General features: G+C 39.7%; 1 protein-coding gene across 1 annotated transcript in view; it reads right to left on the bottom strand.

Moving 5' to 3' along the window:
* trpc7b (transient receptor potential cation channel, subfamily C, member 7b) overlaps window positions 1–12,778 on the bottom strand; it is a gene marked incomplete at both ends in the record, with an annotated part of 117,159 nt that extends 104,381 nt beyond the window's left edge. Inside the window, one exon of the mRNA XM_079838163.1 lies at window positions 12,026–12,778. Coding sequence (XP_079694289.1) covers window positions 12,026–12,778 — 753 coding nt within the window. The remainder of the gene's footprint in view (window positions 1–12,025) is intronic.
* Between the last annotated feature and the right edge of the window lie 316 nt (window positions 12,779–13,094).

Below are 13,094 nucleotides of genomic sequence, written 5' to 3'. Positions count from 1 at the left end.
TGCAGCAAAGCATTTGTGAAGCCACAACACGCACAACCTTGAGGCAGATGGGCTACAACAGCAGAAGACCCCACCGGGTACCACTCATCTCCACTACAAATAGGAAAAAGAGGCTACAATTTGCACAAGCTCACCATAATTGGACAGTTGAAGACTGGAAAAATGTTGCCTGGTCTGATGAGTCTCGATTTCTGTTGAGACATTCAGATGGTAGAGTCAGAATTTGGCCTAAACAGAATGAGAACATGGATCCATCATGTCTTGTTACCACTGTGCAGGCTGGTGGTGGTGGTGTAATGGTGTGGGGGATGTTTTCTTGGCACACTTTAGGCCCCTTAGTGCCAATTGGGCATCGTTTAAATGCCACGGCCTACCTGAGCATTGTTTCTGACCATGTCCATCCCTTTATGACCACCATGTACCCATCCTCTGATGGCTACTTCCAGCAGGATAATGCACCATGTCACAAAGCTTGAATCATTTCAAATTGGTTTCTTGAACATGACAATGAGTTCACTGTACTAAAATGGCCCCCACAGTCACCAGATCTCAACCCAATAGAGCATCTTTGGGATGTGGTGGAACGGGAGCTTCGTGCCCTGGATGTGCATCCCACAAATCTCCATCAACTGCAAGATGCTATCCTATCAATATGGGCCAACATTTCTAAAGAATGCTTTCAGCACCTTGTTGAATCAATGCCACGTAGAATTAAGGCAGTTCTGAAGGAGAAAGGGGGTCAAACACAGTATTAGTATGGTGTTCCTAATAATCCTTTAGGTTAGTGTATATTGGGGTAAGTTGTCACAATGGGAAGCTGATCATTATTTTCACTCAATTGAGAAGAATACACTCTAAAAAATGTTGGGTTAAAAATAACCCAAGTAGGGTTGAAAATGGACTAACTCAGCAATTGGGTTGTTTTAACCCAGCAGTTGGGTTAAATGTTGTTTTTGTTTTGGGAAAGTTTCCAAAACTTTTTCGAATCCTGAAGTAGTGTATTTGGCACAGAAATACTCATCATACGCCCAACAGGTTTTTTGAAATTTTGGCCATGTTTAGCATGAGAATCAACTCTTTAACAGTGTAAATAAGTCAGAATGCATGAAATAGCATAAGAGCCCCCCTTTAAAAGTAAAAAGTTCTAGGATATTTAATACCAAAAAAGCCTTTTAACCATTATTAATATCTAAAAGTTTTAATACATGTGAAATGTCTCAAATTTTAACCAGTTATAATTAAACATTAATTAAACATTTCTGGCATTCACAGTAGCATTTTAGCAGAGAGAATGCACTAATTTAATTAATTTCCCACATTCTTTTCTGGACTGCATTCCTCCTTTAAACACGGCCACAGGGATCATCTGGAGTCGCCGGGAGTCTGTTGCTCTTCAAACGAGTCCTGCCTCGAGCTCTAATGAACACTCCTCAGAAACCTCCGGTAATCCTCCGCCGCTCTCAGAGACAAACCGGGAGGATTCCATCAGCTCAGCATATGTCTCATCGCCACAGTCAACAGATGTGATGTTACTGGTGGCAACAGTAATCCCGAGACATGTGGAACACTGGGATGCCCGGCTGTAAAACAACGGCAGTGCTTTTGCTCCTTGCTGATTTGTCTGCAGCCTGTTTTGGGAGGATAAAACCCCGGGTTTGTTTTCATCAGCTGCTAATACAGATGCCACTTCTGAAGAGGATGCTATCTGTGTGCCCATATGGCTCTGAAATGTGAAGCACTTCAGTGGGAATTAGTTCTGAGACGTATCAGTGTCTGATCGCCGCACAATACCTGACAGAGTTTATATGAGTTTAGAGAGTACAACCCTCTTTACAACGTGGAAAGAAGCAAAGAATGATTGGATTTGACAAATTCAATTCCTGCAGATGCAAGATGATACTGCAGGAACAACAGCTTTTCATCATAGAATGGCCTTCTAGTTGCCAGGTCTGCAACACTGGCCCAATGGCCAATCAAAAATTGCCCAATGCATTTTTCTCCATCAGGGGGTGTTGGAGCTTGGAAATGTCCAACCAGACAGTGTTGGTTACCGGATAATTGACTATAGCCATTGACTTCCATAGTAGGAAAAAAATACCATGGAAGTCAATGTCTGGTCACCAACATTCTTCAAAATATCTTCTTTTGTGTTCAACAGAAGAAAGAAACTCAGGTTTGGAACAACATGAGGGTGAGCAAATGATGACAGATTTTTCATTTTTTTGGGTGAACTATTCCTTTAACTAAATCTAAAAAAGAAAATTGTTATTTGAAATAGAAAAAAAACTTTAATTGAAAAAGTACTAAAATACATGGAACTGAAATAAAAATTAACAAAAAATATATAGACATTTGAAAAAGAAAACAAAGAAAGTATTATTAGGTGATTCCATAATAGCAGTTACATTTGGTGTCCAAAGTCGTTATTTTTTCAGCTTTTTTTAAATGGTTATAGTTTCTCATTATTTTTATAATTTGTTACTCATTATCATGGATCACAAGATGTTATAGGCCATAACAATATATATTTTCTGTAAAAAGTGTCTTATATAGCTGAAAATAAAGATTTCTTCTTGTCCCAATTAGCCAGTGTACTTTTTTCCATGTGTCTTTGTGTAATCAAAATATTTTATTGTACTTTTGTTTAGGTAAGATTTCATTTATTTTATATATAAAATCCCTAAATAGTCATTTTACTAATTCTACGACATTAAATTGTATAAAAATAACTTTTATCTTGTAAAACTGTGTGTCCATAAATCTTGCATCAACTCTGTTACCGTACCATACTTTACCTTTAAATTGGTGGAATTATCTCCCTCAACTATACAGGAAGTGATGTCACTTTCCCTCACTGACAAGATCTGAAGCACTGAAAGGTGTGTGTGCTCTCTCTGAGAAAATATTTGCATCTAAAAAGTTCTTACACCAAGAGTTAATTTGTAAAACGTCAAAATTGTAACCGCAATATCAAAAGGAAAAGAGAATGTATCACTGATCACACAGAGGGTTGTTTAAACGTCTGTTAATCATGATCTCATTAGTGCCATGTGCTCTTAGCATTTATGCTAGCAAGTTGTTGGCTAAATTGTCAATCCTGTTACGGTCAAACTCTGTTACCAAGGTAGAGTAACAATGTCAGTGACAATGACAGTATGTAACAGAATTGACAGTAACAGAGTTTACTTTTTTTCAGTAAAAAAAGGGAAGTAACCTGTGTTTGGCAAGCACTGAATTATTCAAATTGAATATGTTTTCAATAAGATACTGTAAAGAATTTCTGTTTGTGAAGTTTATGAAATCCAAAATATATCTCCAATTATAGAATCACTATATATATATATATATATATATATATATATATATATATATATATATATATATATATATATATATATATATATATATACTTCCATACATAAACAGAAAATAATAAAAAATTCTACTAATATTAAAATAAAACAGGAACTACAGAAATAAAATTTAACTCAAAATATTAATAAAAATGACAATAGCATATTTATTATCATAAAATAACACTGAGCAAAAAAGAAAAACCTTGCTCAAATTAACCTTGAGCAAAAACATGAGCAATCTGACATTTGAAAATGATATAAAGCCACATTTGCATGCAGTATGCATCATGGTCCATGATGATCCATCTGAGACTGAAACTACCAAAAGACTGAATCAGATGCTGGATAAAACTACATTAAGCATCTTTAACCATCACCAGAATACATGCGGTGTAAAGGCCGCTGTCAGGTGGCTCTGGAGGAGAATTGATTCGGGCCACAGACGGACCAGATCCCTGAGGAGCACCACAGGATTCGGCCATCAGATGGATTAGACTCACTCATTAGTGAGCAGTGTGTGCTGGGTAACAGATGCTGCTCTGGTGAACGCGTGGACGCTTTACTCAAACACTGGACCTGCAAATTAACATTCAAGTGCAAACACACACAGATGAGCTTTAGTTGATTACACACACACTCCTGTGTGAATAACACTTTAATTTACAGTTGTGTAGTGGACACACACGCCACCATCTGAGCCCTGACAAACACACACTTACTCATGCACATCCAGTCCGTTACATAGGCAACAACCTTATAAAGAGAGAGGGCATGATATTCAACTTGCATTGATTTAGTAGGCCATATTATGCCCTTTGTTAAACTCTTGATTTTGTTATTGTGCTCTACTAGATTAGGTTTTCACGCTTGAATGTTCAAAAAAAACATTTGTCCCATATTCTCCATTGTTGCAGCTCCTCTCCTCCCAGTCTGTCAGTAACGCTCTGTTTAGTTCCTGTCTCTATGAAGCCCCTCCTTCTGAAAGGCGCACTGTGCTCTGATTGGTCGGCTTAACCAGTGTGTTGTGATTGGTCAAGCACTTCGAGTGTGTTTGGGAAATGTCCCGCCCCTTACCATAACCGCCAGTTTCAACCAAGCGGCAACCTCCTCCAGTTTGTCTTGAAGCCAATACGGAAGTGACTTAAACTCCAATTCAGCGACTGGCTGATAGAGACAGGCTCCAGAAGGGAGCAGAATCTCATTGAGCCCCATGTAGCAATTATGGGCGCAGACATATAGATGAATGAATCTTCCAAATGATTTGATCAAATGAACATCCCCTTCACAAATCCCAATTCAGCTCCAGACCCCAGGAAATCGATCATTGATCACAAGAGAGATGGAGGCTCGATTCTGCCCGGAGCTACCAGTTGTAGAAAATAATTAACCGACTTCCTATGGACTTTTGTCCAAAACTTAGTTAAAGAGGACAGAGGACTCGTTGAAGACAAAGAAACAAACCAGATCTCTGTCTTTTCAATGACCGGTAAATGAACTCCACGTGACACAGCTAAAACTCCAAGCAAACTCACAGAAACTGTTACATATGGAGTGCATCAAATCACTGATTATTGGACTTTCATTCAAATAGCCTTCGACATAGCTTGTTAGTGTGTTACAACTGATACACGTGACTATTATGCATGTATATTACTCCCAATCCATGCAATTATGTAACTATTGAATGAGTGGATGAAAAGGCATTGTGTTTGATATTTTTGTGTTCGAATGGGTATAATCCAACAGATGAGCTGAATTAAATCTTTATAGAATTGATCATGTCCTTACAGTAAGAAATTAGGTCTAAATTTACTCCCTGCTTAAGAGCAGGAAACTAAATTACTATAGATAACCCAATTTTATGGGAGGGGTGGAGACACAGTCACCCCTGAAGCCTAATCGGCCAGAACCCATCCAGGGGATGGGCAAATATTTGAGTTTAGTCTCAGAACACGAACGAAGAATCCAGTTCACGTCACAGCTAGTGCGCGGCCTGTTCAGAGCCAGCAGTTCGAGCCGGTTCAAGGCCTGTTCGTTTAGAGATGAGTTAAGTCCTAGCAGTTTGACCAGAGTTGAGTTCTGAACGGAGAGCTCCCAGGAGACGATCTGACGACCGTGGCAGACCAAGATCAGAGAAAATGGGTTAAACAACGATTTCATTCAGGCCATTTGCTTTTCTCTCACTTTCCTTTCTTTTACTTACAGTTTATTTTCTTTCCGTTAAGTCTCGGGTTCTGTTAAGTTTCGCCGCAAAAGTTACTCAACGAGTCTCCAAAAGCGCGCTTCAACTTCAAACAATGCCCACAAGACTTCCATCCAACCGCCAACACGCCCACGTGATTGGCTTCCCAAGACGTCGATCCAAGACATGACCAGACCTTCAGCGAATCAAAGATCCGGGAAAACCCCTGTCCAGCCAGGAAAAGGGAACCCCCCTTGTCAGACGACACACGAGACAAACGCAAGTAATACCTCTAGATTCCGAGCTGAACTGGTGCATTAGATCAAATGTAATAACCCTGGCTAAAGCGATGGGAGGTTAAATTACTGATCAATGGTTTCTTCAGGTCATGTGTCATAAATGCATATATTGCTTGGGATTTCATAATTTCTCTCGCTTAGAACTTATTCTTTTCCTCACCTTCTTCCTTTCTGCAACGTGTGAATGTGCGAGTGGGTGTGTTTATGTTAGATATTAGTTTGATGTGTTAGAGTAATCAATAAAGTTCCGTTTGTATTCAAAGATAACTGTTCTTGTGTTATGTGCTTATCAATTTAATGTCTTGAACTGCCGATCTAAGTTACCTGGCTGTTAAATAGTGTTTCACTATTGTTCGGATATTAATATCCGCTGCACAGTTGATATTTACGGCCTGTTCAAATGAACGCTGGAAGAGTCATTTGCTCGGCAGTAAAATAGACTCTCAAAATTCCCTATGAATTAATTCATTCATTCATTTGAGCTAAATATACATGTTTCCCTTTAACAGAGTCCCCTATAAGTTCTTACATATCGGCGGACGAATAAGTTAAGGTGTAAACATTAATTCTGAATTATTTATAAATTATAGTGTCATTCGAGTCTCTTTCATTTTAATTCAATTCCCCGTTGAGTTATTATTTTATCTGACTCATAGTCATGTTAAAAAGAAAAAAAACATGTTTACAGCAGAAAAAAACATGTTTACAGCAGAAAAAAACATGTTTACAGTCTGGTACAAACTGTGGTTTTGGTCTATACGGCTAATTTTGCCCTTCATGACAACTGTGAGGGGGGTGAATTTTGAATAAATGAACTCATTCATTTACATTGTAAAGCCTTAAAGTTCTGCATAATTAAGGGCGTGGCCACTTTGAGTGACAGGTGGATAGCCTTTTATCTATGGGGGTAGATTTGTTGCGTTATTCCAAACAAATAGATTGTTTTCCACAAATAAATGTAAAGAGATTCACAAAAATTAAATAAATTCACAAATAAATAGAATGAGATCCACAAATATATGCAGGAGTTTCACAAAAATGAATTAGATTCACAAATAAATACAATGACATTAGTGAATAAAAAAATTATCCACACATATGTTTTTATGTCACAAACACAACTCTGCCTTGCATTCATTTGTGAATCGCTTCATGTGGTGTGGACGGAGGTGTTACTTATTGGTCCAAAAAACTGCCCACAAAACCTCTCGCAATACAATTTTACCTTGGAAGGATGTCCTGTCACTTTATCCACTACAGTAAAAGACCTGGGTGTTATATTAGACCGCAACCTGACATTCGAAAATCATATTTCATATGTTACAAGAACGGCATTTTTCCATCTTAGAAACATTGCTAAGCTACGTAACATGCTATCTATTTCTGATGCAGAAAAGTTAGTTCATGCATTCATGACCTCGAGATTAGATTACTGTAATGCTTTATTAGCTGGTTGTCCTGCATCCTCAATAAACAAACTACAGTTAGTCCAAAACGCGGCTGCTAGAGTTCTTACTAGGTCAAGAAAATATGATCATATAACACCAATTTGATCATCTCTACACTGGTTACCTGTGAAGTTCCGTATCAATTACAAACTATTGCTACTAACCTATAAAGCCCTAAATGGTTTAGCTCCAGTGTATCTAACGGATCTTCTATCGCCCTACAATCCATCGCGCTCTTTAAGATCACTAAACTCAAGGCTTCTGGTCATTCCTAGGATATCTAAATCCACTAAAGGAGGGAGGGCATTTTCACATTTAGCTCCTAAACTCTGGAATAGTCTTCCTGATATTGTTCGAGGTTCAGACTCGCTGTCCCAGTTTAAAACTAGATTAAAGACGCATCTCTTTAGCCAAGCATTCACATTATAATTATCTTTTTATACTACAGTTAAATCGGATCAAAAGCATTAATATAATATTCTGAACAGCAGCTACGCTAATCATTTCCCATCTGCTTTTCTGTTGTTATCTCGGGACACTAGTCCCGAGGTAAATAGTTCATCAGCTCCAGTTTGTATCCAGCCTCTCATGGAGACTTCGGATGCCCCGACACCTGTGATGAGACGACTCCACGCCTGTGAAGAGACGACTCAACGCCAGCGTTGTTATGGCCTAAATTAATACACGATTGATTAACTTTTTCGAACATTATTCTTTAACATTGTCTTTCTAACATTTTTACTGTACATCTATGAAATGCACTTTCTGTAAAGCTGCTTTGAAACAATGTGTATTGTGAAAAGCGCTATACAAATAAATTTGAATTGAATTGAATTGAATGTGCATTTGTTGATGGCTTCCTCTGCATTGGTGGATCTCTTCTTGCACATTTGTAAATCGCAGCATAGCGCGTGGATTTTTAAACATTTCTAGCGTCTACACTCCACCCACCGTCTACTTAAGCCAATCAGATAACGGCCATATTGTGCTGACCAGAGCCATAGAGACAGAGCATATTTAGGCCACACCCACACCGGGGGGGGGGGGAAACAATTCAACGCTCTCAATTGACTTTGTATTGCATGAGGCTGCCTCCTTGTCATTTCGGACTGATGTCTAAAAGCTGATATGTGACAAAGTGTACAGCAAACAAGCTAAAAAGCACAGAAATACATTTTTATAAGCTGTCGACCCAAAAATCGAGCTTATAAGGACACAAAAGTGGATACAGGCCATTGAGACAGAGCACGACATGTATTACACTGAGAACTACACCCACTAGAGGGGAACATAATCAGCGACAGGAAATATAATATATAAAACTAACGTTTGGATATTTTACTTAACAGTGACAAAATGTTTACTGCACACATGGGCATACTGAGTGTCAGGATCCAAAAATGTACCCATTCTTCCTGCTGATGCTTCACGTCTTATGGCCTGTATCCACTTTTGTCTCCTTAAACGCTCGTTTTTTTGGGTCGACAGCTTATAAAAACTTATTAGCCTTAAAGTTCTGCATAATTAAGGGCGTGGCCACTTTGAGTGACAGGTGGATAGCCTTTTATCTATGGGGGTAGATTTGTTGAGTTATTCCAAACAAATAGATTGTTATCCACAAATAAATGTAAAGAGATTCACAAAAAATTAAATAAATTCACAAATAAATAGAATGAGATCCACAAATATATGCAGGAGTTTCACAAAAATTAATCAGATTCACAAATAAATACTTTACATTTATTTGTGGATAACAATCTATTTGTTTGGAATAAAGCAACAAATCTACCCCCATATTTATCTGCTGTTTGTTTGTCATCGCGTCACCTCAGCTCCACCCACGTCCCACCTTTGTGGCCATTTTCTGTTATCCGGTAGTGACATGCAATGACACGCTGCCAAGATGGCAACGGCCAGCTCGTCCCTACTTTACGCTTCAAAACTGCTCTTCAGAATCCTGTGGGTGACGTCACAAACACTACGTCCATATTGTTTTACAGTCTATGGTTTCAACACACTACTAACTCAACTAGGCCCCACCCCTTTATTTTGCATATGCCTTGGGCGGGAATTATTTAAATGAGGAATATTGTGACATGGAAGAAAACTCAAGCCAACAATGGAGGCGTTTCAGGGAAACACTGACACTGATATAGAGAAGAACTCCTGCTGGAGGAACTTTGTGCTTTGCAACTTTGCAGACCTTTTTCATGCTCAAACAGCAACATCGCACACTAAAGAAAGTTGAACATGGAAAAATAGAACAGGTCCTCTTTAACATTCATCAAAATAAGACACAAAGAGCTGCTGGGTTCATCTTCTCCAGGTCAGGACGTCCATATGTCCACTGGAGGTGAGAAGTAAAAGCCATCGGCCCAGATATCAAATTTAAAGTACATTACTTGGCTGTTTCTTGCTCCATTTCTCACAGAAACACACACACATACACACATTCTTTTTGCACACAATGTTCTTCATTGGCCTCATACAGTGAGAGTTGATTGTATTGCCTGAAGATTCAGTGTCACTGCTGCTCTAATGCAGTTTGGGAAGATGAGACATGCCTCTGAAATGTTATCATTATATATATTGATTGAGTTTTGTTATCTTTCCTTACCTAACATCAAATGACTTCTCCTATGTATGTACTTTATGTGCTTCAACGGGTGAATCACATGAAACCTTTTAACATCACGTTCGACTCAAAAGATAGATTAATTATTTTGTACAAAGACAGTGTCACTATATTAAATGTAATTATTTAAATAAATAATATTTTGAATAAAATGTTATATTTTAGAGTTGCGATTCCTTTAGAGAAAACTCACTCCCAAATTTTGAGTTTGCTATTCACCAGAAGTCTGATGTGTGAACCATGCCTCCAACGAAAAGATCTCAAAACACCTCTGGACAAAACAACACTGTGTCGTGAAAAATCAGACCCCATCAACTGTGGTTTAGAGCTGATTTTCTCCCTCGGGTCCAGGACATCTTGCTATCATCAACAGAAAACGAATTTTCAAGTTTACCAGCACATTGATGTAATAAGAGTGGACATTAATTAAAAGAACGCAAGACAATCTGTCTGCCAACTGAAGCTCAACAGAAGGAAAACAACCCAAAACACCGGACGAAATCAACAACAGAACGACTTCAACTGAGGAGTGAAGCAATCAGAGTCTTGACCTCAAGCGCCACTGAGAAGATATCACCTCCGCGTCTATGAGAAAGCAAATTCACACCGGATATCTCAAGAAAACTGCTAAAATGAATTCACTTTGGAGCTAAATTCCTCCTGACCATGTGCAGGTCAGATGCACAATTACAGTGCAAACTCTGTGTGGAGGTGCTTCCAAAAGTAAGATACAGCAATTACTAAATCGCACAGCTCTATATATAAAGTTTGAAATATATTAAACTTTATCCGCATACATACAGTACAGTCATGTAAAGCATTATATTATAAGGCAAATCTCAACTGCCTCTTTTTGTTGCCCAGCACTTTATATAAAGCTGGATATACACAACCGTTCAAAAGTTTGGAGTAATTGAGATTTTATTACAAACTTTGAAAGGAGTCTCTTATACTCACCAAGGCTGCATTTATTTGATCTAAACTACATAAATATTATTACAAAATTAAAATTTTCTATTTGAATACATTTAAAAATGTTAATTATTCCTGCGATGCAAAGTAAAATTTTCAAAATGTCTTATTATTATCAATGTTAAAAAAACAGTTGTGGGGCTTTCCATTTTTATGGAAATCATGATTATATATATATAATTTTTTCTTTTTTCTTTTTTTTTTAACCCCAAACTATTGAATAATATTTCACAATATTACTGTATTTTTGATCAAATAAAAGCAGCCTGGGTAAGCATAAGAGACTTATTTCAAAAACAGTTCCAAACTGTTGACCAGCCAACCTCTTTTTTTCTTTTTTTGCATAAATACATATATTATACTCATTTAAAGTGATATTTACTATGATTTTTTTTCTCATTGCAAAATGTATATATGTAACGCCAGCTAGTAGTTGCTGTGCGAGTAATCTCCTCTTATCTCAAGAGACGCTCTAGTGACTGACACTAGAGGTTGCAGCCTTTAGCCTCCCTGTTAGAGCGCCCGACTCTAATGCCGGCAGACCCGGGTTCGAGTCCCGCTTGGAGCGGGAGGTTCGAACAGGAGGATGCATAGGTTACATTGGTGCCGTGACCCGGATGGGAGTGAGGTTTAGGGGGGTGAGTGTAACGGAGGCCAGCTAGTAGTTGCTGTGCAAGTAAACCTCACTCCTCTGATCTCAAGGGACGCTCTATCGACTGACGCTAGCGGTTGCAGCCTTTAGCCTCCTTGTTAGAGTGTCCGACTCTCATGCCGGGGGACCCGGGTTCGAGTCCCGCTTGGAGTGGGTGGTTAGAACAGGAGGGGTTACATATACACTATAAGCATGTCCACTTTTTCCACATACAGTATACTCACATATGGCGATATATACTATATAGCAAATATCAACTGCTTGATTAATTGCATCATCGTAAAATGTAAAGTATATTATCGCCCAGCTCTAATCTGCTAAATGCAACTACAAGTCATGAAGATGTTAAGATATTATAAACATTAACATCATGATTTTCTGTAAAGCTGCTTTGAAATAATGTGTATTGTGAGAAACGCTATACAGTTAGATTTGACTAAATTACCCATTTTTGTTTGTTCAGTACTATCATATTTCTCACCTTAAACTCTGTCTCTATGTTGGCGAGTCGTGCGAGTTCATTGCTGAGCTCCAGAGCCGTCAGTACGGGATCTTCACTGGACAGCGCCAGGTAGGCGGCACTTGCGAGCCCTTTGTATGCGTTCATGCGCGATCTCGAGTGGCTGAAAGAGTCGCGTCTCTGTTTCTCCGTGCACTCGTAGCACTTGCAAAAGTAGTCATGCGGGCGCTCGATCCTGGCCCCCTTCATCAGCAGGATGTGTACGATCTCGTACTCCTGACAGTGAGCGGCTAGAATCACCGGTGTCACGTCGTGCGAAAAACGTGTCCCATCCTCGTCATAGGCGTAGAAGTCATCATCCCTCAGTTCCTGCTCCAGCGGGCTCAAAGTCAGTCTTAAACCACCCGCGAACGCCGGATGAGCCAATATAGCCTCCACGATTCGCACGTACCCTTTGCTGATCGCCAAAAGAAGTGCGTCGCCCACGCGCGCCATTCCGTCTTTCTTCAGGAGGAGCTCTGTGACCTCCAGGTGCTCGTTGCCGACTGCCAGCTGCAGCGCGTTTTGACCCATGTAGTCCACACAGTTGAAGTTGAGCGTTTTGGACTCGTCCAGCATCTTGCGGACAACAGGAATGTTGCCGTACTCCGCTGCGTCGAGGAAACGTTCCTCCTCCGCCGTGAGGCTGGAGCCACGTTCATTGAACATGTAGGCGGGGCCTCGGATGGCCTGCCGACGCCCCTTCTCTCGCAGGGTGGTGTGCCTGCGATGCATGACCTCTGACCTGAGAAAAAGGAAAAAATTATTAGTAAAGAACACTTAGTCGCAATCTATATGTGGCGAGGTGGACGAGCGAGGGACATGGCAGGAGCGAGCGAGATCGGTGTGCGTGATTGAGAATGAACGTCACCTGCGAGGCACACCGGTCTTGAGTCCTCTCATGAGGGAGCACGGAGGCATATAAGGACGAGCGGCTCCAGTGAAGGACGAGAGAGGACCAGGCCTGGATTTTAAGTTGTGTTTTATTTATGTTTTGTTATGTGTGTGCGCGGCAGTTGTCTTTGAGGGGCTGCCGCTTTTACTTTCACTT

The sequence above is a fragment of the Gobio gobio genome, assembly GCF_949357685.1.
Source record: "Gobio gobio genome assembly, chromosome: 16".
NCBI lineage: Eukaryota > Metazoa > Chordata > Actinopteri > Cypriniformes > Gobionidae > Gobio > Gobio gobio.
This window is presented reverse-complemented; position numbering and strand designations above follow the sequence as displayed.